This window comes from Tachypleus tridentatus, chromosome 5, assembly GCF_004210375.1.
Source record: "Tachypleus tridentatus isolate NWPU-2018 chromosome 5, ASM421037v1, whole genome shotgun sequence".
NCBI classification, from domain to species: domain Eukaryota; kingdom Metazoa; phylum Arthropoda; class Merostomata; order Xiphosura; family Limulidae; genus Tachypleus; species Tachypleus tridentatus.
The window spans coordinates 56,027,434-56,053,288 of NC_134829.1; the positions used below are offsets into that span (position 1 = coordinate 56,027,434).

The 25,855-nt window shown below is 30.3% G+C and overlaps 1 protein-coding gene across 1 annotated transcript in view; it reads left to right on the forward strand.

The window, feature by feature from the left end:
- LOC143250371 (putative arginine--tRNA ligase, mitochondrial) overlaps window positions 1-25,855 on the forward strand; it is a 219,331-nt gene that overhangs the window by 185,267 nt on the left and 8,209 nt on the right. Inside the window, exons 2-13 of the mRNA XM_076500815.1 lie at window positions 257-355; window positions 998-1,095; window positions 2,311-2,450; window positions 2,933-3,009; window positions 4,242-4,326; window positions 10,474-10,547; window positions 12,779-12,885; window positions 16,553-16,648; window positions 18,336-18,396; window positions 18,962-19,035; window positions 20,371-20,498; window positions 23,360-23,537. Coding sequence (XP_076356930.1) covers window positions 257-355; window positions 998-1,095; window positions 2,311-2,450; window positions 2,933-3,009; window positions 4,242-4,326; window positions 10,474-10,547; window positions 12,779-12,885; window positions 16,553-16,648; window positions 18,336-18,396; window positions 18,962-19,035; window positions 20,371-20,498; window positions 23,360-23,537 — 1,217 coding nt within the window. The remainder of the gene's footprint in view (window positions 1-256; window positions 356-997; window positions 1,096-2,310; window positions 2,451-2,932; window positions 3,010-4,241; window positions 4,327-10,473; window positions 10,548-12,778; window positions 12,886-16,552; window positions 16,649-18,335; window positions 18,397-18,961; window positions 19,036-20,370; window positions 20,499-23,359; window positions 23,538-25,855) is intronic.

The window sequence follows — 25,855 nt, forward strand, 5'->3', positions numbered from 1 at the left end:
TTCTAATTCTTTAAATTTTCTACAATTAATTTGAATTCCAGGTTTTTAATGAAATTTGATTGTGTTCTTTTTTAAACTTTGAAATAAACTGCCATGTTAGACATCAAGTAACTCTGACATTGCTTCTATCTTGTAAAATCATGTATTAGAAGAAATACATATAAAGTATGTGAAAGGTCATTATTACAACCTTCACTTGTTTTATTTCAACAGTTAATTAGTATGTATTTTTGAAAGCAAGGTTTTCTTTTCACAGCTTTCAGAGGATACAACTGGTGAGATTACAGGTGTAAATCAGTTAAATGATCACCAGCAACATCTGGTGTTTGTTGTTGACTACAAGTCCTTTGTAAAGGTATGGATGGTAATAATTTTTTTAATGTGTCGATGTGACTGCTACTTGTATCTCTAATTGTACTATTAACACAAATTTTGTTCCTGGATAGTATGTGTTATTTCTTAATTGTTTATGTTGTAAAAGTACAAAAAATGGCCATTATTCACTTCAAACTTTACTTTTGTGACCTGGATAATGAAATTTAGAAATTAACGTATTTTCTGTGTAAAAATTGGCAAATTTGTACATTTTCATTTACGTAAGGCCTGAATAAAACAACATATGAATCAAGAGTTACATGTATTTATACTAAAGTTATACAAAAATGTTTAGAAGTGAGTAGTAGTTCGAGATTTGTGACTGTAATGTAAATCACTTTCATGTATCAGCCCTCAGACATAGTCACCCATCATGTTTTTGTAGCATGCTCCCAGATCCCAGAAGCGAAATTTGAAGAGAAAAATAGGTCTTTACCATTTACTTTAGGCATAAGCAATTGAGAAATAACACTTTCTGACTAGGAACAAGAAAAAGTAAAAATTTTGTTACATAGTGCAATTGATTAAATTTTTATATAAATTTTAAAGTAATTTAGTTAGTTTGATTTCGATAGACATCAATGATACTTTTACAATTAATGTTCCTTTTCGTATTACTCAGGACACGCTTCAACTGTCATCAAGAAACATGGAGAAACTCTCGGAAACGAGCACTCTTTTAAGTTATATACCATACCAAAAAGTTGTTGTGGAGTATAGGTGAGTCATTTTGATTTTTTAAATAATAACTGTACTTTTTATGTGCCATTTTCAACTTATTACCACAGTAGCTATAAAATATTTAATCAGTTAAAGGTAACCAATCATAAACGACTTATTACTCACAGATAATAAACATTTATAAACAGTTACTTGCTCAAATTGTAGTTACAATTGTTGAACATACATTACTACAGATATATTCTCTGACAATTATAGAACAATAAAATCAACAGTTGGAACAACTTAACTAACTCTTACCTTCTCATGCTGTAATCTTGTTCAAAATAATTATTGTATTTTTATGATTGTAATAATTTAAAAGAATTTTTAATAATTTATAAACATGTGACTAGACAGGTGGAGCTTTTAACTTCAGATGGGAATGAAAGATCCTCTTGTAGGAAAAAAATAAAAGTGTTACATTGCACACTTAGGAGTCATAGATGTGTTATAAGGATGACAGTCAAATCTCATCTTACAGAAGTTTCCCAACAGTTGGTGATGAGAGCTAATTACAAATCTTCCCTCTAGTTTAGCTTTCCGCAAATACCTCAAAACAAAGAAATAAGGTCTGGCATGGCCAGGTGGTTAGGATGGTCAATTTGCAGTCCAAAGATTATTAGTTTGAATCTCCATCCCATCAAAGATGCCCACCCTTTTAGCCATGAGGTCATTATAATGTTATGGTCAGTCCTTAATATTCGTTGGTTAAAGAGTAGCCCAAGAGTTGGTGGTGATGACTAGCTAACTTCTCTTTAGTCTTTCACTGCTAAATTAGGAATGGCTAGAGCAGGTAACCCCTAGTATAGAGCAGGTAACCCCTAGTGTAGAGCAGGTAACCCCTAGTGTAGAGCAAGTAACCCCTAGTGTAGAGCAGGTAACCCCTAGTGTAGAGAAGGTAACCCCTAGTGTAGAGAAGGTAACCCCTAATGTAGAGCAGATAATCCCTAGTATGGAGTAGGTAACCCTAGTATAGAGCAGGTAACCCTTGTATAGCTTTATATCAAACTTAAATCACACCAAAGAAACAAGTTAAACAAAGCTCTATATTTTTGTCTTTTAAATATTCTATTTAAATTTCTAATGCAACACAATTTATGTATTTATTATGTTAAAATATTGGTGCCACGAGGTTCATGTTAAATATTGTTATCTTTATACTCTGATTTGTTATCGGTCAAGAGTATAAAAATATACAGTTTCTACTTTCAGTTCACCAAATATTGCCAAAGCTTTTCATGTAGGCCACCTGAGGTCAACAATTATTGGCAGTTTCATAGGAAATCTCCACGAGTTTCTTGGCCATGATGTTACTCGACTCAACTACCTTGGAGACTGGGGAACCCAGTGTGGTAAGCAAGAATTTCTGTGTCTCTTGTGAGAATTATGACCATTAAATTTCTTTTGTTTGAAATAACGGGTCAGAGGAAAGACAACAAATGTTTCAAAATAGTTTGTTTCATATATTTTTTCTAGCTGTGACATTCATTTGATATCAACTGTACATATAATATTCATGATGCATATAATTTGTATATTTATATATAAATATGTTCTTAAAGCATTTAGTCATATCTGAAGACTGATAATCCAATTAGAAAAATTGGAAAAAAGGGTTGATTGGAGGCTGTTAAAACTGAAGTGTCACATTTTGCATCTGGTTAAAAAACACTTTAAGGTTAGTTACAGTCAGATATTATTTTTCTTTAATGGCAGAGAACTCTGATTTATTTAGTCTTAAGGATTTTTCTAATTACAAACATTTTAAAACTTACAGAAATTCTCTAAAAAACTAAACAGACATTAGAAGAATAATGTTTGTATATTTTTTCAGGTTTGTTATTTGCTGGCTACCAACAGTTTGGTTCTGAAGATGACTTGCATCAAAACCCACTTTATCATTTGCTAAGGGTATGTATTTGTGAATTGTAATTCAATTAGTGTCATCTTTTTGTTATGTATACACAGAGAAACTTATTTATAATATTAGTTGTTGTATTGCTTAACTTGTTTATAACACATGGTGATAAGGTTTAGAAAACATATAATTGATGTTTATAAAAACTAAAACTTAGAATAAATCTTTACTTACGTTCATTGTCAATTATTCAGGTGGTATGGATACTTTGACAAGAGTTGAATCATGACTATAACAACCATTCTTAGATAAAGGGTTGGGATGGTTGTGGTTCTGTGATTATCACAGTTTGACTTTGAATCCAGTGGTACCTGGTTAGTGCTTTATGAAAAATGTACTCCATATTTTAGGGTTTTTTGCCAGTTAAGTCTTAGTTCTTTTGTAGTTGAAATAGTTCTTCCACTTATTTAGTTGCAGAAAACAAAACAAACTTGATGCACCAAATTTAAAAAAAAACATGTAAAGAACCATTCCTTAAATTTTTTTTAATTTTGCATAATGTGAATTATCAAAATGTTATTTTGTCAGTGTTTTGTTTAAAATTTTCAAATAATATTCAAAGCATAGTATCCACTAATTAGATATGTTTATTTCACATTAGGAATACAAGTTTTTATTCTAAGGTAAATTGAACCTCAGCATTTTTATAATTAAACTATTTTATCCCAGTCTTATTGCCATTTAATGATAGCATCTATTTAAAAATGTCCAAACATTTTTTTTTTCTGAGTTAATTAAAGTTAACCCTTTCACGATAATCTAATTATCCATTTCTCAAAAGTCAAATCACTGATTTCTTGCAATATTATTTTAAATTATGTTATTTTAACAGCATCACTTTGTGTGGCCTGATTGTTGGGGCATTTAGACTGTTTCTTGGCCAGCTCATCCTGGTTATCAGGATGCTCAACTCACACTCTGCAAGTTGTGAGCTCAAATTCAGGTACTAAAGATGCTTTTGGCTATGGGGTATTATAATGTAATTGTCAATCCCACTTTTTGGTTCCTCTAGTTCAATACCTTTTAGTTTAGGGACAGCTAATGCAAATAGTTCACAAGTAGGTGTATGTAAAATCAACACACAAACTAAATTTTACCAGCCCATCAGAAGTTTGTCATTACGAGGACTTGATGAATAGTAAAACTGGAAAATCATCATATTTTTACTTATGTCATGCTACCTATTGGAAAAATATATATTTAAGATACCATTAATATTCTACAGGTTTATGTGATGGCTAACAAGGAGGCTGAGAAAAATTCTTCCTTTCTGGATCATGCAAAGCACCTGTTTTCTCAAATGGAGAATGGTGAGTTTTGTCATGCGAGATAACTGTTTAGTTGCATCCTAGCATTAACATTCACATTGGAAATGTAAAATTGGATGTAACATAAACCACATTGTTAAATCAGTCGTCTTTAAGTTGAGACAAAATCTGGTCACAATTTCTATCAGTTATTAAGCATTGTCTTTTACTGATATCTTTAAAATGTAAAATAGTGGTATTAACTAGTACTTGTTTTGTTATAGGTTACATATGGGTTCTTTAAATTAATAAGTAGGTTAAGTCAAGTGTTTAAATATGACATAATTTAGAGATTTCATGACTTGTAAAATTATGCAAGTATGTATGGTGTGTTATTATGAATTATACATGTTTGTATGGTGTGTTCTTGGGAATTATATGTCTTTATAACATGTTCTTATGAATTATATGTCTTTATAACATGTTCTTATGAATTATATGTCTTTATAACATGTTCTTATGAATTATATGTCTTTGTAATATGTTCTTATGAATTATATGTCCTTATAACATGTTCTTATGAATTATACATGTTTGTATGGTGTGTTATCAGTAATTATATGTCTTTATGGTGTGTTCTTATGACATGGTTTCATGCTTTTATGTATAGCTCTGTGAAAATCATACACCTACTATAAGATACTTGTACCTGATATGTTCACTCATATTTGCCTTTTAGTTGAGCAGGATTGACATTGTGTTATAAGTGGATATATTATTAGACCAGTATTACATGTCTCTCACTATTCTACCTATGATATAACTTTATATTAACTTTATTATTCAACCCTTTACTACTTGGATGATATTTTTAGTGGGGTAATACAGAACCCAAACTTTATTAACCATTTTCATGATGAGTTTACAGATCAGAGGCCATGCCATCACATTTGTTGACTTGCATTCAAAAGTTTATTGAATCGCTGTTTTTTGAATTTACGTCAGTAAGTTTGGAATCAAGTGGTAGATTGTAATTCAAACTTTAATATTATATACGAGTTAAATTCTTAATTTAAAGTAAATATCAAAATAACACATTCTAATATAGATTTTAGTGAGTCACATAGTATGTTTAATGCAGCACTGTTTAAAATTAGATGTTTGTAATGTCAAAATACTAAGTCTATAGTCTTGTACAAATTAGGAACTCAAATTGCCAATGTTGACAAGCTAGAATATGGACCTCATATCTTTATTTTGTTAAGATATGGCTTATCAACTGAATCAAACACAGTAGCCCTGTTCACCTCTTTCCATTTTTATAAATGGTCCCCTATACACTCTTACTACAATATGATATGAATAACCAATCAGCAGTTCAGAATGTCCCCAGATTTGTTTTCTCAGCCATTTTAAGCTGTGAAAAAGCTACCACGTTATTTCGATCCAAGATTTCAAGGAGGTAGGTTGTGTCTTTAGTCTGCTCAAAGTTTCATTTTGTTACAAATCACACTACATCTTAAATACTAAGGTTAATATATCATAGTGGAAGTCTGTGGTATCAGTATAGTTACTTATGATTTTTTGATTATTCAACTGTGTGTGTGTGTGTCTATATATAAAACCTGAAAAAACAATTTGTTTGATATCCTCCATATGAGAAATTTGAAAAGGCTTAGCACCCTATGTCCAGTAGCAACTGACAACAAAAGTCATAGTGACAGGAGATAACTGTTTGTTTTACTTCTTGATGTATTGTTCTATATTTTAAGAAAAATATATTTAATCATTTATTTGTAAATAGTAACAATCTGTATACATATATATAATATATGATAATTGAAATGTAACTGTATATTACAAAATACTAGTTCACTAAAATTCAGCCAAGACAGGGAAGACTAAAAGTCAGTTTTATATTACTGGATATGTGATATGAGTGCACGTGCCCTGCGAGTTGTGTAATGTTAGCTGGGAATGACTGAAAGGTCAATATAATAAATATATAATGTTATGAGACTTAAGCTACTTCAACTAGACATTTGTATTTTTGTGTTATAATATTTAGTCATTCTATCATGAAAAAAGCATATTTATTTCTTAATTTTTGTGATGTTTACGACGTTGGTCAAGTGACAGACCCCACATAGTTAGAGTATAGAAAATAACACAAAGTCTTACTAAAAACAAACATTTGAAATGTATTTAAGAGATTTTAGAGATTACACAAATAATACTTGAGATTTTGGGTATGAAGATTAATTGTTTTAAACGTAACATGAAATCACTTTGCACTCAGACTAGTAATGAAACAGACTCTATTTTCACAAACAGATCTTAAGTAAAAATATTTCATTAAAAAATCTGATTTTTTGTATACAAAATACTTTTAATCTTTACTAAATGTTTACCAAATTTTGTGAAGATACACATGTTGTGTCAAAAGTTATAGTGTAAATACTTAACATGTGCAAATGTGTAGACGAAGTAGTGTAAATTATACAGAGCATGTAATGTAAGGGATAGTTTCCAATAATTAATGAGAATAATATTGTTTGAGGTCATGTAGATCCACTGTAATTAATGTAAATCTTTGTTCTTTGAGTTTCTTGGTTTCATAGTAAGTTTCTGATATAACAATTATTACTTTAGGGTTTTTGAAAACGTTCCTACCAAAAAATAAAAGAAAGAGTCAACAGGCAAAAATCCTCATGTAGTTATCTACAGTTAGTGACATATTTAATGCCACATAGAATTTGATGTACATAAAAGTTTGCTAACTAACATTCACTGGTTGGTTTTACCAGCTCATCAGTCTTGGATATTTTTCTCAAGGGTGCATCTGACCATATGCTCTCTCATGTCTCCTCCCTCCAGATTTGTTGTGTCATTGGTCCTTATGAGAGACAAGTGGACTACACCTAACTTGTCATCTCCTATTACTTACCTCAGAGTGGTTCATCTATGGGCTCATGAGCCACATATCGCCTGTAAGATGGTTTTTAAGACCTTCAGGTCCTTCACAAAATAGTTTTACAATTATATAATCTTATTGAGAATAGTATGTTTGGTCTGTAAAACTAGGTTAATATTATTTTTGGCCTGCAATGCTTAAGAAGTTAGACCACCCTGACTTACATTATTGAGTGGTTTCATGTGCCTTCATTTTCACTTCCCTTCAGATGCTGTTCTCCAGTCTGTTGTAAATCTATACCATTGTGAGTTTTGTCTATGAATTTTTCAGTGATTTCTGTTTTCTTCACACATTTCAAGTCATCTCCATATGTATACCATTATGTCTGTGCACATTCCAACATAACATGACCATACAAACATAGGAAGAGGCAATATGCTCCAGGTTGAACATGATGTAAGGTACTAACCAGTACATTTCTTATGTTTGATCCTTACAGGGAATCACACTGAGCAGGGCAGAACAGAAAACATTAAACCACGAGACTCCTTGATGACGAGGAACACACTTGAAATAAAAATGTATTTCAGAATGGCTTGTATGAGTATTAACACATGCAGAGAACATTGTGACCTTCCTAAGTCATCTTCAGGGATGTCGAAACGTTGTTCTCTGCTCCCTCAGTCCCTTGTTCAGTATCTATCATGAGGTAGTTCCTCAAGAGAAAGTAGTTTAAGACCATAACCATGCAAACTAATGTTCTGTCCATTTTGGTGACACTTTACCACTGGTACTGAATTTTCCTTATTACTTTTGCTCTTCTCTTACTGTTATAGAAACTGTGAATGCATAAATCAGTAATAGTAAACCAGGCAAATGGATGTGGTCTCCCACTGGTTGTTGCTTCACTAGATGACTTCAGGTCTCATGCACCTATTGGGCTTTCTCCTCATGATTTCAAAAAGGAGCTCATCTCTTTAGTTGATCACCATTCACCATCTTCAATGTAATGTTCTAGTTATTGGTGAGAGGAGGTAAGGGGCATTTCTGAAGTTACTCATCTGCCTGCACCATCTCCCATCCTCCCTACTTATGATGTGCTTCATTTGGCTCATCAGGATGAGTCTGTGATCATGTGCTGTTGCTCATAGGGATTATGGTGACTGTATTTTAGTTCTGCAGTAATCATTATGATGATTACATCACAGGTGGGAGCAACACATTTAGGTAAAAGAAGGGGTGCAGGAAATTCCATAGCTCTTAGTAGAGCAGAGATTTGTGAAAGATACCACCTTGTGTACAAAACGTTTAGTGGGTTTTGTAAATGTTCTCAATGAATTGTTTGTTTGTTTTCCTTATACCAAAGCCACATCAGGCTATCTGCTGAGCCCACTGAAGGGGAATCAAACCCCCGATTTTAGCGTTGTAAATTCGTAGACTTCCGCTTTACTAGCAGGGAGCTTGTTCATGACTATGTACATTCATTGAATCAGTACAATGGAAAACATTCATTGAATCAGTACAATGGAAAACATTCATTGAATCAGTACAATGGAAAACATTCATTGAATCAGTACAAGGAAAACATTCATTGAATCAGTACAATGGAAAACATTCAGTTGTTCAAAATGTTGGTTAAGTATGTTAAAATACCTTTGAATGAATATATCCCTGATACACCTTAACACTTTATGCAACAAAGAGTTTGTCAAAGGAAATAGTTACAAAACCTTATTCTTTAATACCTGAAAACTCGTGAATAGTTTATTTCACATTATTTTAACAGCACAAACATTTTGGAAAGGAAATATATAACATAACCTCCAGGTTAGGAGGTGTGAAAACCCTATTAGGTCACAGATGAAAATTAAATTTATGGGCCACCTTGCAGAATAATAGTGAAAGGTGGTTCTTTACTTCATACACAGAATGTTTGGAAGGGTGGTTCTGACTAGGTGTGGAAAATAAGTGGAAGAACCAGTATTGAAAACAGAAAGGCTGTGATTGGAGGCCACAGAGGGATGATGTCCATTAAAGTCCCCAGGATTAAGTAAAGGCATGTCTAATGCTATGATAAGACAGGATGGGGGTCTGAGGACATTCTTTATTTCAGAAAATGTTTAATGCTAAAAATGTGTGTTAAAAAACTGAGACTAAATAAGAAAAAATTTTGCACGAAATATAGTTTGAACATAAAATCCACAAATGATTTTGTTCCAACAATACATAGGGAGCTAGACTTACATTAACATAAATATATATTTTTTATTATGGTAAAATACTCAACTATCTACATGCCTGGTAGTTATTAATTGTTAGATTATATTACATATATAAACAACTGTACAACAATAATATATTAACTATTTCAGTCATTGGCTATCATATGTGTTACTAAAACAACATGATAGCATACTCTATTCATACATAAAGTACTGTGTTGAAAGCAGTGCCTTATGAATTATCTGTTAAAGTTAGAGCACCCAGTATTTCTTTTGTTTGTGTACACTTCAGCTATTTAACTAACCAGCAAAAACCAGGTACTGGACATTCACATGAACATGGACTTTTGTAGCAATATTTTATGACATCACAGGTGCCATAATGAAGTTCATGTTCTAGCCAGGTTAAATTTTTGATATTTTAATTTATAATGGAGAAAGTAAATACAGGGTGTTCAGAAAGTCACTGTGCAGTTTTGTAACCATATGTCTATTCAGTCTATTTCAAGCCAGCAACTAATAGCAGTGTTTAGAAACAAAATAAGAAGGATCCAAGCCTGTATTGATACCAACGGAGGTCACTTTCAACATTGTTTATAATTGTTATTCATATTTACCTCCTGTATTCTATATTGAAACATGCCTGTTAATAAATATATAAGTGCACAGTGACTTTCCAAACACCTTGTATGTTGTAGTAAACTGTGACTGTATTTTCCAGTTCTGTACAATACTTAAACTGAAGGACCAAGTAGCTTATGTTATAATGTAGAAACTTTATTAGAAAGGGATATAAAAATGTATAGGTAATATTCAGTTAACTAGTGAGAACATACACTCTAGTTTATTTATAAAACATTAATGAACATTTATTTTAACACATTAATTTTTGATATATCTTTCATCTAAAAATAGGTAACTATGAACAGTAACAAACACCTTAAAACGTCCTTGTAAGAGCTACAGTACGCTAGAAATAAGTACTAAACTGTGTGTTAGGTTTCTTTCATTGCGATCATTTTTGGCAAATGTGAAATGTATGGGTTATGACAAATTTACTTATTTTGATTACAGGTAACAAAGCTATACTGACATATTGGAAGAAATTCAGAGACTTGAGTATAGAAGAGTACAATAAGGTGTACAACGTAAGTGTCTAAAATTTGATAATTTCTTTATTGCTTTAGTTTTAACAGTTTAATAACCAAATCAAGAAGTCTTGTTGGAATTGATTGTATACCACTATCTCTGTGACATTAACAGAAAAGATTAATCTAGTGCTAATGCCTTACCTAGTGGCAGTAACAAAAAGCTGCATCAGTGGGAATAACATTTGTGATAAACTGTGTTTTCTTAAAACACAAATTGAAAACTACTTTCTTCTCATTTATCTAGCGTGTTTTCATTTAATTGTTTTGAAAAGACTGTAAATATGTCTCCAAATTTTAAACATTTCCTTAAAATATACGAGTTTTTTTTCTGACACATTTGACTCGATTCTTTTGAATCTTTTAAAACTTTAGCTGTATCGAAGTGTAACATTCTTCTCAGGATAGATCTGTAACAGTTTGTAATCAGCTGAGGTTATTGGTGCATATATAAAGTTCTTCTTTCTCAGAATGGTTGGTATAGGTACAAACAGAACAGCATTTCAACCTTCCTAGGTCATCTTCAGGTTAACAAAGAGAGAGCTCATAACTGACTATTGCCGAACATTTCTCAGGTTTCTCGTTGTCAAGAAAGTTATTGTTTCCTCTAAGAAACTCTTGTAAAAACATTTACTATAGCACAAACTTAATGTTTAAAAGAGAACAAAAAACAAATGTAACAAATAAACTGAAGAACTTGTATATAAAAACTTGTGCAATGTGTAGTCTGCAACCCAGTTTATACATTACTGAAACATTGTTTTAATGTTATCTATTTTTAAATAATTTAAATATTATGGAATTAAAGTGTGTTCTAACATAAGTTTTCTTTATAATACTATAGTTACCATATACTCAAAGACAGAGGTAGTTAATATTTCAGTGTAATTAGTTGTAGTTTCTGTGTCAGTTTTATATTCTAGTTTGTTTGTTATGTAGAACCTTATTTGTTCATACACAAATAACTTTCTTAATTTTGACTTGTATAGTTCTCATTAATAATAACTTCCAAGTGAAAGTAAAGTATAATCGTATTTCAGCCACACTAGATCTGCTGTATCCAGTGCAAGCTAAAGGCCTTTAACTCAGTAATAGCATTCTTCAGGTCGGTTAGGATACACCAGACAAATTAGTGGTTGGGATGTAATTGATACTGACAAATTCGTTAACGGTAACTGTTACAAAGCGAACTGGATTATGTTGGTGAAGTGTAATTTTTGTCATAACACAAATATTAGTTTCCTTTTGATCAAAAGGTATTACTAGCTTACAGAATTTGTATAGAGAATGAAATAAAATTTATGAAAAATTGGAAACGTTTGTCTAGCTGGTATTGTAGTACAGTTGGAAGATTTCACATGTCTAGACTGAGCACCAAAGTAATATTGGGTTTTGTAGCACCAAAGCATAACAAACAATAAAAACATATTAATACTTTAATTATTTTTGAAAACTCTATGGATTTTTGTTTCTATAACATTGCTAGTGAGGTATATTAAAATAAGTTTCAATATGTTTGGATTATAAAATGCTTCGTTATTTCTTAGTGATAATTCTATAACATTTAGTGGGATTCCCAACTAGTAACTAAGGAATTAATGATTCCAAAACTCAAGTTAACTGAAATAGATATTGTAGGTTTATAAAAGTAGTTAAAGTAATGAATTGCTGTTTATATGTTATGTATAGAGAGGAAACACTATGATTTTCTTGTTTTTGGTTTCAGTTTGTACTCAAATACAGAGGTAATCTTTCATTCTTTGTGTTTTATCCATCAATCAATTTTTTTATTTACTGGTGAGTATGGACATGAATTTATGACTAGAAAGTAGAATAACATACAAACCCATTCTAGTGAAACAAGAAGAACAGAATAAAACTTATATCCCAAAACATATTGGATGAGACTTTGATTACTGTATTTAAACAATTCCAGCTGTTGTTAATTTTTAATTATATAAGTTTTAAGTTAAGAAACGAATCTAAAAATTCATATTTCATAATTTAATTTTTGTATCCATGTTTTCATATATGCAAATAAATGCTCAAAAATGAAAACCTACAATAAATTGAAGAATAAATGTTAAGTGAAACATCCTTAGGAAAGAAGAAATAGTAATACTGTTGTTGTTTTTTTCAAGCCAGAACATATGGGAAAGGGTTTCTAAGTTTAAATAAACATGTTGAGTCTCAAGTGATACATTGTTTTCTATATTCACACTTTTTACCAGAGACTTGGAGTGAAGTTTGACAAATATGAATCAGAATCAATGTACAGCAAAGCGGCAAAAAATGTCTTGGATAAAATGGAAGAAAATGGGTATTTATCAATAGACAAGTACGTAAGAAACTTGTTACATATCTATGTTTAGAAACTTGTTACATATCTACATTTAGAAACTTGTTACATATCTACGTTTAGAAACTTGTTACATATCTACATTTAGAAACTTGTTACATATCTACGTTTAGAAACTTGTTACATATCTACGTTTAGAAACTTGTTACATATCTACATTTAGAAACTTGTTACATATCTACGTTTAGAAACTTGTTACATATCTACGTTTAGAAACTTGTTACATATCTACATTTAGAAACTTGTTACATATCTACATTTAGAAACTTGTTACATATCTATGTTTAGAAACTTGTTACATATCTACATTTAGAAACTTGTTACATATCTACGTTTAGAAACTTGTTACATATCTACATTTAGAAACTTGTTACATATCTATGTTTAGAAACTTGTTACATATCTAAGTCTAGAAACTTGTTACATATCTATGTTTAGAAACTTGTTACATATCTACATTTAGAAACTTGTTACATATCTACGTTTAGAAACTTGTTACATATCTATGTTTAGAAACTTGTTACATATCTACGTTTAGAAACTTGTTACATATCTACGTTTAGAAACTTGTTACATATCTATGTTTAGAAACTTGTTACATATCTATGTTTAGAAACTTGTTACATATCTATGTTTAGAAACTTGTTACATATCTACGTGAGAAACTTGTTACATATCTACGTTTAGAAACTTGTTACATATCTACGTTTAGAAACTTGTTACATATCTACGTTTAGAAACTTGTTACATATCTATGTTTAGAAACTTGTTACATATCTATGTTTAGAAACTTGTTACATATCTACGTTTAGAAACTTGTTACATGTGTACGTAGGAAATTGTTACATATCTATGTTTAGAAACTTGTTACATATCTACGTGAGAAACTTGTTGCATATCTACGTGAGAAACTTGTTACATATCTACGTCTAGAAACTTGTTACATATCTACGTTTAGAAACTTGTTACATATCTATGTTTAGAAACTTGTTACATATCTATGTTTAGAAACTTGTTACATATCTACGTGAGAAACTTGTTACATATCTACGTTTAGAAACTTGTTACATATCTACGTTTAGAAACTTGTTACATATCTACGTTTAGAAACTTGTTACATATCTACGTTTAGAAACTTGTTACATGTGTACGTAGGAAATTGTTACATATCTATGTTTAGAAACTTGTTACATATCTACGTGAGAAACTTGTTGCATATCTACTTGAGAAACTTGTTACATATCTACGTTTAAAAACTTGTTACATATCTACGTCTAGAAACTTGTTACATATCTACGTTTAGAAACTTGTTACATATCTATGTTTAGAAACTTGTTACATATCTATGTTTAGAAACTTGTTACATATCTACGTGAGAAACTTGTTACATATCTACGTTTAGAAACTTGTTACATATCTACGTTTAGAAACTTGTTACATATCTACGTTTAGAAACTTGTTACATATCTACGTTTAGAAACTTGTTACATATCTACGTTTAGAAACTTGTTACATGTGTACGTAGGGAAATTGTTACATATCTATGTTTAGAAACTTGTTACATATCACGTGAGAAACTTGTTGCATATCTCATTGAGAAACTTGTTACATATCTCACGTCTAGAAACTTGTTACATATCTACGCTTAGAAACTTGTTACATATCTATGTTTAGAAACTTGTTACATATCTATGTTTAGAAACTTGTTACATATCACATTGAGAAACTTGTTACATATCTACGTTTAGAAACTTGTTACATATCTACGTTTAGAAACTTGTTACATATCTACGTTTAGAAACTTGTTACATGTGTACGTAGGAAATTGTTACATATCTATGTTTAGAAACTTGTTACATATCTACGTGAGAAACTTGTTGCATATCTACGTGAGAAACTTGTTACATATCTACGTTTAGAAACTTGTTACATATCTAAGTCTAGAAACTTGTTACATATCTAAGTCTAGAAACTTGTTACATATCTAAGTCTAGAAACTTGTTACATATCTACGTTTACAAGCTTGTTACATATCTACGTTTATAAACTTGTTACATATCTATGTTTAGAAACTTGTTACATATCTACGTCTAGAAACTTGTTACATATCTACGTCTAGAAACTTGTTACATATCTACGTTTAGAAACTTGTTACATATCTGAGTTTAGGAATCTCTAAACTAAATCATGGTTGTACTTATTGTGAAGAAAAGCTTGTATTAAAATACATGTGAACTTCCTAATACTTATGTAATCATAAGTCATATTGAAAGAGTACTTTAATTTTTAATATTTATCGTTGTACTCTAGACATTGCATGTGTTCTTGCACACAGTTTTACTGCTTCATTTACAACAGAAGTGTTTTTAGCAACATTAAACATAACAGGTGTATTAATCTTCTGTTGTGTTTCTTGTTTTTAAACTTTCTTTATAGAACATTATATCTATATATGCACTCAGTGTTTGATTATTGAGTAACTAATGTATTCAAAACATGTTGCTTCACCAGTAAGCAGTGTAACTACAATGAACAAGGTGTTAAAATTATGTAAACAATATTACTAAAACTACAGTATGAATATTTGTAATGAATATGACTTTTCTAACCTACAATGAACAAGGTGTTAAAATTATGTAAACAATATTACTAAAACTACAGTATGAATATTTGTAATGAGTATGACTTTTCTAACCTACAATGAACAACGTGTTAAAATTATGTAAACAATATTACTAAAACTACAGTATGAATATTTGTAATGAATATGACTTTTCTAACCTACAATGAACAAGGTGTTAAAATTATGTAAACAATATTACTGAAACTACAGTATGAATATTTGTAATGAGTATGACTTTTCTAACCTACAATGAACAAGGTGTTAAAATTATGTAAACAATATTACTGAAACTACAGTATGAATATTTGTAATGAGTATGACTTTTCTAATCTACAATGAACAAGGTGTTAAAATTATGTAAACAATATTACTAAAACTACAGTATGAATATTTGTAATGAGTATGACTTTTCTAACCTACAATGAACAAGGTGTTAAAATTATGTAAACAATATTACTGAAACTACAGTATGAATATTTGTAATGAGTATGACTTTTCTAACCTACAATGAACAAGGTGTTAAAATTATGTAAACAATATTACTAAAACTACAGTATGAATATTTGTAATGAGTATGACTTTTCTAACCTACAATGAACAAGGTGTTAAAATTATGTAAACAATATTACTGAAACTACAGTATGAATATTTGTAATGAGTATGACTTTTCTAACCTACAATGAACAAGGTGTTAAAATTATGTAAACAATATTACTAAAACTACAGTATGAATATTTGTAATGAATATGACTTTTCTAACCTACAATGAACAAGGTGTTAAAATTATGTAAACAATATTACTGAAACTACAGTATGAATATTTGTAATGAGTATGACTTTTCTAACCTACAATGAACAAGGTGTTAAAATTATGTAAACAATATTACTAAAACTACAGTATGAATATTTGTAATGAATATGACTTTTCTAACCTACAATGAACAAGGTGTTAAAATTATGTAAACAATATTACTAAAACTACAGTATGAATATTTGTAATGAATATGACTTTTCTAACCACAGGAATGGTGCAAAAGTTCTAAAATTGAAATTGGCTACTGGACAAGAGCAAAACATTACAATAGCTAAAAGTGATGGATCTACACTTTATCTTAGTAGGCAAGTTCTATTTCTTCTCATAACATACTTAAAATTATAAGGTACGTATAGTTTAGAGTATTTTTATTAAAACAATATCAAATATTCATTTTATTTTTATGTGGTAATTTTCTAATTTTATAAAGGAGCAGTGTAAAAACAATAAATTAATATATTTCTTTCTGAGTGAAGTTTCTACATCAAAGTATTATTAAACTTAGGTTGACTTATGTATTAATTAATACTAATTAATGCTACAGTATAATGAAATGTTATGATTACTAATGTAGAGTATATTTTATAATAAAAACATGATAATAAAAAAATGTAGTTTTCATATGCATAAGAAATTTAGTTCACCTAAATTATACTGTAAATTTACATAGAATATGGTTTGTATTAACAAATATACTAAAAAGGCTTGCCTTCAGTTGTGTCAGAAGCTTAGAAGTGTTTTTTTTTTCCTAAAGTAGAAATAGTTCACTCACGGTATTTATACGTTGCCCTGATGTGACCAGATCTAACAGTTGGAAGTATTTGTGTACCACTGAAGGCAGTTTAGTAGCTATCTCAAATTCTTGCAAGTGACTTAATAAGCATGCAATAGGTTAAAATTTAAGGTGATTGTACAGTATTGACCTGGCGTAACCCTGTCAATATGAGCATCCTTTGTTGTGCATGTCACAATGTTTGAAGTAAGATATATTAAAAATTTAAACTTTTTGCTCATGTTATACCAGTTAGTATAGCATAAAGTCATAACTAATACTTTTCTATTTTAACAGTATATAAGTTTTAAGTTATTAATTTTAAAGCAACTTTTTTTTAAAATCCTGAATTTTCCCTGGTGGGAGAAATTAGACTTTACTTTTGTAGCCATCTTCTTTCCTCTAATTTATTTGCCACCCCTCCAACAAGTATGAACTCTAATGTAAGTTATTCATTATAATTTTGTCATTGTTCAGGCAGAGCATAATTTTTGTAGCTTTTAATTTTATTTAGTTATATTTCCATCAAATATAAAATTAAACACCTATTGTTACATCCTCTCTTTAAGAATTTGTCATTAGTTCTGTCTGATGTTCAATAATATATTATTTATAACCATCAAAAAGCTAAGGTTTTCATCTTTCAAATGACATGTTATATTACATTGTTTTCTGTACAGAAGAGTATTAAGTTATCTTTCATTACAAACTTTGTTCCCATGACAAACCTTCCCACAGGAATGAAACTTGTATTGAAAGAGAAATTATAAAGCTGTGAATATGGTAATGATAGTCTACAAATTTGATGAGTGCAGAATTTAACATTTGCTCATATAATATTAAATATTCACAAAATACTAATACTGTCACTGAATTTGAATACAGATACTTTAATTTTTCCTACCAAAGTATTTGGACACAGGTATGAAGACTTCCAGAGCTGTACTTAATGAAAACAATTAACCAATATTTGGTATGTAATGAAATTATATATGACTATTAGATTCTTCCATATTGTTACTACTACAGTGTGATAAAATGTAAGTATGACTGTTACGTTCTTCTGCACTGTTACTAAACTAGTATAGTGAAATGTAAGTGGCAAATAAAACTGTAAAACATAGTAAACTAAAACCTTATAAATACAACTTTGTGGGTATTTCTGATTGATAAATAAACTTTTGTGGGTGAAAAGAGTAAGTTTTGTGTTTTATCCATAGAGATATTGCTGCAGCTATACAGAGGAAGGCTACATACAATTTTGACAAAATGCTGTATGTGGTGAGTGAAAGAACATTTTGTTACCTCTATATTCTAGACTTCAAAAATGTTCAGGATTTTCTGAGTACTGTATTTCTGATGAACAAATGTGAATGTATTATTCATGACTTATTTTACTAATTCTGTACCATTGAGGTTTGAGATATCATTCTATTACACATTACTGTAAACAGTTGTGTTAAAATAACTTAGTGTTTCTTTCTTGTGGTAAATGTGATTCTTGAGACTGTTGTGGTTTTTAATGGAAGATGTACACAATTTTACAAAGTATAAAACAGTTGTATAAAAATTTCTTGTCTGTAAAATTATTACCCTCAACAACAGAAAACAGTAAAGTGAAAGCGAGGAGCAAAATATGTTTGCATATTAGACGTGAAAGACTTGCAAATTTGAAATTGTTTGAAAAATTAAATATTTAAATTTGTTTTAAAATGAAAATGATTTTATGATGTCACCTTTCTGTTTACTGTTGTGATATAATTTCACATTATCTCTAGATACAGTGCTGAAATTGTTCACATTGCTGAACATGCCATCTCATTAAAATGTTCTGTTTGCAGTACAGGTGGACAATAGCCAGAGTGACCATTTTTCTGCACTATTTAGCATTCTAAAACTGTTGGACTACAAATGGTTCAGGTATTTAGCATCTTTGAATATAGATGATTCACTTAATGTTCAGTGTTTTAAACATGGTGAAATTTGTGTGTATTGGGCATACAAGACTGATTAGTGTAAGAGTTATTATTTAATTCATTTTGTGACTTAATATTTAACGATTGTTTAGTTTTCATGACTAGGAGTGTTCAAGGTTGGTTGTTTTAAGTGTTGGTTGTGACAAATTTTGTTATGTTACTCTGTAACGAGTTGCACATCGTGTACAAAGTTGATTGTTGTACTGTGCTTTTGTAATATTGTTGGTGTCAAGTTACTTGAATCTTTGGTATTCTCTTGTTACCTTGAGTGTGTATTGTTTCATTATAGTATCACTTGGATAGTTTATAGAAAGTTTGAGACCTCAGTAAACAAGACATATAGGCACTAGTTAGTGCAAGATAGACAGATTTACACTGAATAATTGGCAGTTTAGATATGATGAACAGTTTATAAAAAGTTAGAAGTTTAGTCAGAAAACATTAAGTGAAGTGAAAGTAAAGGTTCATCAGAAAAAGAAAACATGAAGTTAGCTGGCATATAAGTAATTAGCTTTAACAGGAAAAATTTTAATGTGAGTTTCACAGTTTAATGGAGAAAAGAATAGGTCTTGTCAAAGGGTATTCTAAAAGTAATTACACGTTGGTATGAATTTGAAGTTTAAGATATAACTATGGTAATCCATGGGATAACATAAGTGAATTATTTACTGGTACTATTGTGATAAGAGTAAAGAAAAATAATTCATCTTGTCAATTGGATTCTAAAGTAATTGAATCAATTTGTGTGATGTCTTGACAAGAAAAGGTTATTTTGTTTTACATAAAACTGTGATGACCTATAGTTTAAAGAATTTTTTGCATATAAATTTGACTTGTTTTGAATATATATTATTTTAAAACAAGTGGATTGTGTGCTGTCCACTTATTGTCCAAATTTATCAGCAACAAGTCACAGACACCTACAGTAGAAGAATTCCCAGCAACCTTCGTACTAAAAACTCTAACAGTATAACTCAGGCAAGTAGCTAGATTCTCAAACCTGTTGGAGTATGTATAGATTGCTGAGGTAGTGTTTAGTGTCTCACATGCACCGAATTATTTGGGGCTTCGTAAAACAGCTGAAAGTTTCAACAATGTTAAATGTCTTTTGTAAAACTATTATTGTTATTATATTAATAGTACCTTTAGTTTTGTGAATGAAAAGCTTTAGATTGAAGGTGTACTTTTTAAATATCTTTCAATTTGAAACTTAAAGTATAATTTACTGATTGTCAGTGTGTTTTGAAGCAATACTCTGTATGTGTACTTTTGGTTTTAGTACCTTACAACACGTAAAATTTGGGCGTGTGCTGGGCATGAGTTCCAGAAGAGGAGAGATGGTTTTTCTCGGTGATATCCTAAACGAAGCTAAGTATCGTGCCCTGGAAAAAATTCAAGCTTCTCCAAGTATGTTCTCCTACCACTTGTCTTTACAAGATTAATGTCAGTCACAAGTATACTAAGACAGATTTGATTTATTTAAAAGTAAAATTCATATTAGTTTTAGTATTCATGAGAATACAGTAACAGCAACATCCACAATAAAAGATGGTGAAAATACTTGGAAGGTTCATGATTTTGTAAACTTGATTTAAACAGATTGTTACAACAAGAATCCCAAATTTCTGTCTTCTCTAAGTAAGGTGTATTACTTAATTGTTACTTTAATTAATAGAATTGATTATATTATTTGATATATTGATATCAGATTACTTTCTATTTTTTATACATTTATTTTATGTTAGAGATGGTTTTACATTCTTAACTTATAAAGTTGCTTCTGTCTGAAATAATTTTTCTGAAGGTCAAAAAACAGTTTAGTGCTTTAAAATTTATCTCAATTTTTTCTCCCTTTATTTATTTGAATAGTTTTAATGTTCAAATGCATTTCAAGTTTGATTATCAGAGAAAGTTTGAGACTGTTTTTAATTCTACAATTATTAAAAGGTCCGTCCCTGTGACTGAGCCCATGGTGGTATAGTATTTGAAGCTAAAACTTTTAATACAGTATGTGTATCTTTGTGAAGTTTTGCAGATTGTCAGCAAACATTATAAAGCTTTCATACACAAAATATTAGATTTCTGTATTTCTCTTTTTGAATGGTGACCATTCAAAATGAAAAGTAATATTTTTATAAAATTTTATAAAATGAAAAATAATTTTCATTTTAAAATCAAAAATATTTCTAAACATTAGAAAATTTTCAAATTTCACATGCAAAAATCCTAACCTCCAGATAATTATCAAATGTTTTTCGAAGAACTTTATATTTTTTTCTTTGTGGGTTTGGTCCATTTGACCAATCTTGTAACCATCATATGAAATTAGGAAATAGATGTAAATTATGTTTTTTCATTGTAGAATAACTACAAATTATAAAATGAAAACACAAATGTTTAAATATCATAACATTATACATCTATACATATATACTATTTTTATTATATTCACCTTTCAAGCATGGCTGTCTTGGCTGTGTTCTAGTGGGCCACTATATTGTAAAACATAGTCACACTTCATATCTCAGAACAGCTGGTGTGGTATCAACGCTTTTATTATTAAAGCAGAGAACAAACGTTTGACCTTCCTAGGTCATCTTCAGGTTAACAAAAACCTGGAAGGTCGAAACATTTTTCTCTGCTTTAATAGTAAAAGTGTTAATACCCATACCAGCTGTTCTGAGATGCATTTTTATTTCAAGTGGGTTTCTTGTCATCAAAAAATAGTCACACTTTGGTTATAATACATTTTATGTGTACATACGTTGTTACTATTTGCAAATAAGTTAATCAATTTATTTTTTTCTTGAAACAACAATAAATAATGAAGAATATAAAATAATTATCTTTTCTTTTTTATAAACTTTGTGTTCATTTGCTGCTTGCTGTAAGTTGCTGAATCGTAACAAATTTTGCACATGAGAAATCTAAATCAAATATATTTTGTAAGGTTTAAATGTACATTTTTAAATAACAAAAACATTATAAATTACAATTTCAATGTCATTGAATTCCACTGTAATTTATCCTGTCTAGTAAGTAAGCTGCATTTGGGTCTAAAAACATATGATTTTTTGAGGTCATTAATGTCTCGCTGCTTGTAATCTAGCATGAAGAGAAAGAGATAACTATTCTTGACGATGAAAAACTCACTTGAAATAAAATGTATCTCAGAATGGCTGGTATTAGTATTAACACTGTTATAAGCAGAGAACAATGTTTTGACCTTCCTAGGTCATCTTCAGGTTGACAAGATGATCTTCCTAGGTTGAAATGTTGTTCTCTGCTTATTAATAAAAGTGTTAGTACCCATACCAGTTGTATAGAGATAACTGCATAAATACCTTTCATTGGTTGAGAAAGAATTATAGAACATTCAGAGCTTTTTATACACACATCACTGGACAAAGTAGGTGTACAAAAGCAAGTATTTTTAAAAATGGAAGAGGTGGGTAGTGCCACCTTGTTTGATTCATTAAATGTATACCACAGAAAAAAATATTTAGAGGGCATTATCTTATATTCTAGCTTGTTGATATTGGTAATATAAGTTTTTGATTGATAAGAAACTAAAGACTTTATATTTGGATGTCACAGGTATCTAACTTGAACCAGTGCTGCATTCACCATGCTGTGAAACACAGCAATCAATGTTTAGATTTTTATTATAATATTTACTTATAAATAAAGAAATCAACTATTGTATAGTACTAAAATTTGAATTATAATCTATAATGTGACACCATATCTGTTTAAACACCTGCACAAAATAGTAATTCAATACCATTTTTAAAGTGAGCCTACAAATATGATGGCATGACATTTACCCCATGACCTTAGAAAGCCTCATGTTGGTAGGGTTAAAGGAATGTTAGTCAATGCTTCATATTGTACGAGGTTCTCATTTTATACATTTAAAAAAAATATTTGTTCCAAGAAAACTTAAAATCATCCAAATTTACAGTAACTTTGTTTATCTGTTGTTATTCTTTTTATAGTTTTATTGCACTTATCTTCACCTGGAGAAAAACGATTATTATATTCTATAGCCAGGGAAACATTAAATTTGCTGTATATTTAACGTTGTTAGTAATATTGTATACAATTACAGCATCATATTGTGATGGATACAATATAAAACAAATGTCAGGTGATTAAAAGCATTGTTTAACATACATGTATGTATAGTGTGTGCAACTTAGGTTTACTAAGGATCAAATAATACATGAACAAAATTATAGTTTTCTAATTGATTGTTAAAATTTCAGCCACAAAAGTTACAAAAGAGGTTGAAGAGGTGGCAGATATATTAGGAGTCTCGGCAGTTTTGATAAACGATCTGAAGAGTAGACGACGGAATGATTACACATTCAAGTGGGAGCGTGCAGTCCAAGATAAAGGAGATTGTGGGATTGTGCTTCAATACAGTCATGCACGACTAGCTAAGTAAGAATATCTTGACATACCTCTGTAAATTATATTTCAAAGACATTGCATTTCTCTTGTCTGTTAATAAACAAAACAACAGTTGAAACAAGCACACCAATCAGTAGGTCAGTTGTTAATATTTTATATTCCAGTTTTAAACTACTGCAAATTGTTTTCATTTATCTACTGTAAGTAAAGTGGTTTTTAAAAGTAAACTTTATAGTTCTTTAAATTGAATTTTCAGTAAGGAAAGAATAAAATAATGTGTATTTATATATGTGTATATATATATATATATATATATTTCCTTGGGCTTCAATACATTTGTTTTTATGTTAACTTATTGTCATAGGTTGTGTAGTAATTATGGAAGCAACGAGCTAGAAATAACATGTGCTTAATATATTATGCATAGCAAAAAATGGCATGTTAAATTACACATCTACAATACCTTTTGTGTATTTAAATCCATAGTAGACCTCAATATTATTGTTTAGCTCTTTTAGTACTGGCTGAGTAGATCATTTATATAGCTGACAATACCTACATCGATTCGAGTAATGTTTTTATGGCATAATAATGAACTAATGTATTTTATAAATTCGTCAAAGAACTGGAGATGTATCCTACATTTCATAAAAATTGTGAGGGGCATAAAGGAGCTTATTAGCCCATCAAGAATGTCCCTTCCAGCTCATTCTAAAATCAGGGGTTTCATTCCTCTCAGTGGACTCAGCAGACAGCTCAATGTGGCTTTGTTATAAGAAAACACACACCCTTCCAGCTTCCAACTATAATCGCTCTTTACTAATCATGTATTAATCTAATATATTCTTGCATTTAGTTAAATTTTTGCCTCCACAACCGTTGAAGACAGCTCATTCTAAAAGCCAGCCACTGTATTTGAAAAGTAATACTGTATAAACTGTAGATGACTCCTATGCTGCCAAAATGTGAACTTATGACCCCTTGACTTGTTGTTTTTACTAATAACACAATAAAGTTTGATGTGTCTGTATTATCAATACCCTTAATAATCTTAAACATTTAAATCAAATCCCCTCTGACCCTTCACCTCTCCAGAGAAAACAAGTTCAGATATTTTAGGCTTTCCTCATAGGACAATCCTACCATCCCAGGTATCATTCTAGTGGCTCTTCTCTGTATCTTCTCAAACAATTCAATGTCTTATTTCAGGAAGGGAGTCAAAAACTGTACACAGTACTCTGATGAGTGATCTGTACAGCGAAACAATAATATCTCTCATCTTATATTCACTATTCCTGTTGATGCTGCCCCAAATCCTATAACTGTATTGCTTATTACAGTACACTGATCAGATGACTTCAGTGATTTTTAACTCACAACACTAAGATCTTTTTCTTCATCCACAGTATTTAATGTAATCCCATTTGAATTGTGAAAAACCTACATGTGCATCACGTTACATTTTGAATAGTTAAACATCATGTGCCACTTACTGTATCAAATGATCTAACTCTTCCTATACGTCTGCAGCATCTTTAATACAGTTAGTCACCCCAAAAATGTGGAGTCGTCTGTAAAGTTAGGAAATGTTTTTTGTTAGCCATTCCAGAGTTAATATTGTTACCAGTGATACAGCAGTATGTCTGTGTATTGAAAACCCTAGCAACTGGATTTTGATACCCATGGTGGGCAGAGCACTAATAGCTCATTGTGTAGTTTTGTGCTTAATCATTAATTTAAATTGCAAACAGCAAAGGGTCCATCACAAAGCCCTGAGGCACTCTTGTTGTTACTGTGATCTAGTCAGTTCTGACTATTTATTACTACTCTGTTCTTTCTACTCTACAGTTAATTTTCTATGCAATTCAATAACATTTTCCCCATGCCCACAGATTTAAATTTTTATAAGAAGTATTTTGTGAGGCATCTTATCGAACATTTTTTTGGAAATGAAGGTAAACCAAATCAACAGTACTTCATCAACCATTGCAAGTTGTTAGATTTCCTAAACAAGATTTGTTTCCTTAGTGAAACCATGCTGTCTCTTTGACACTATATCAAAAATATCTAACTGCTTTAAGTGACTCTGCAATGCATTTCTAAACACACTTTCCAAACCCTTTCCAACTACTGATGTAATACTAACTGGCTTGTAATTGCCTGGGCAATGTTTATCACCTCCTTTAAGTATTAGACTAACGCTAGCAATCTTCTAGCCTTTTAATACTTTTTCACAACTACTATAAAAAAAGGCCTATAAAATATATTAGCTAGTGGTTCACAAATACGATCTTAGTTCCAGTAAAACTTTAAGATAAAAAGTTATTTTGTCCAGTGGATTTATCAAT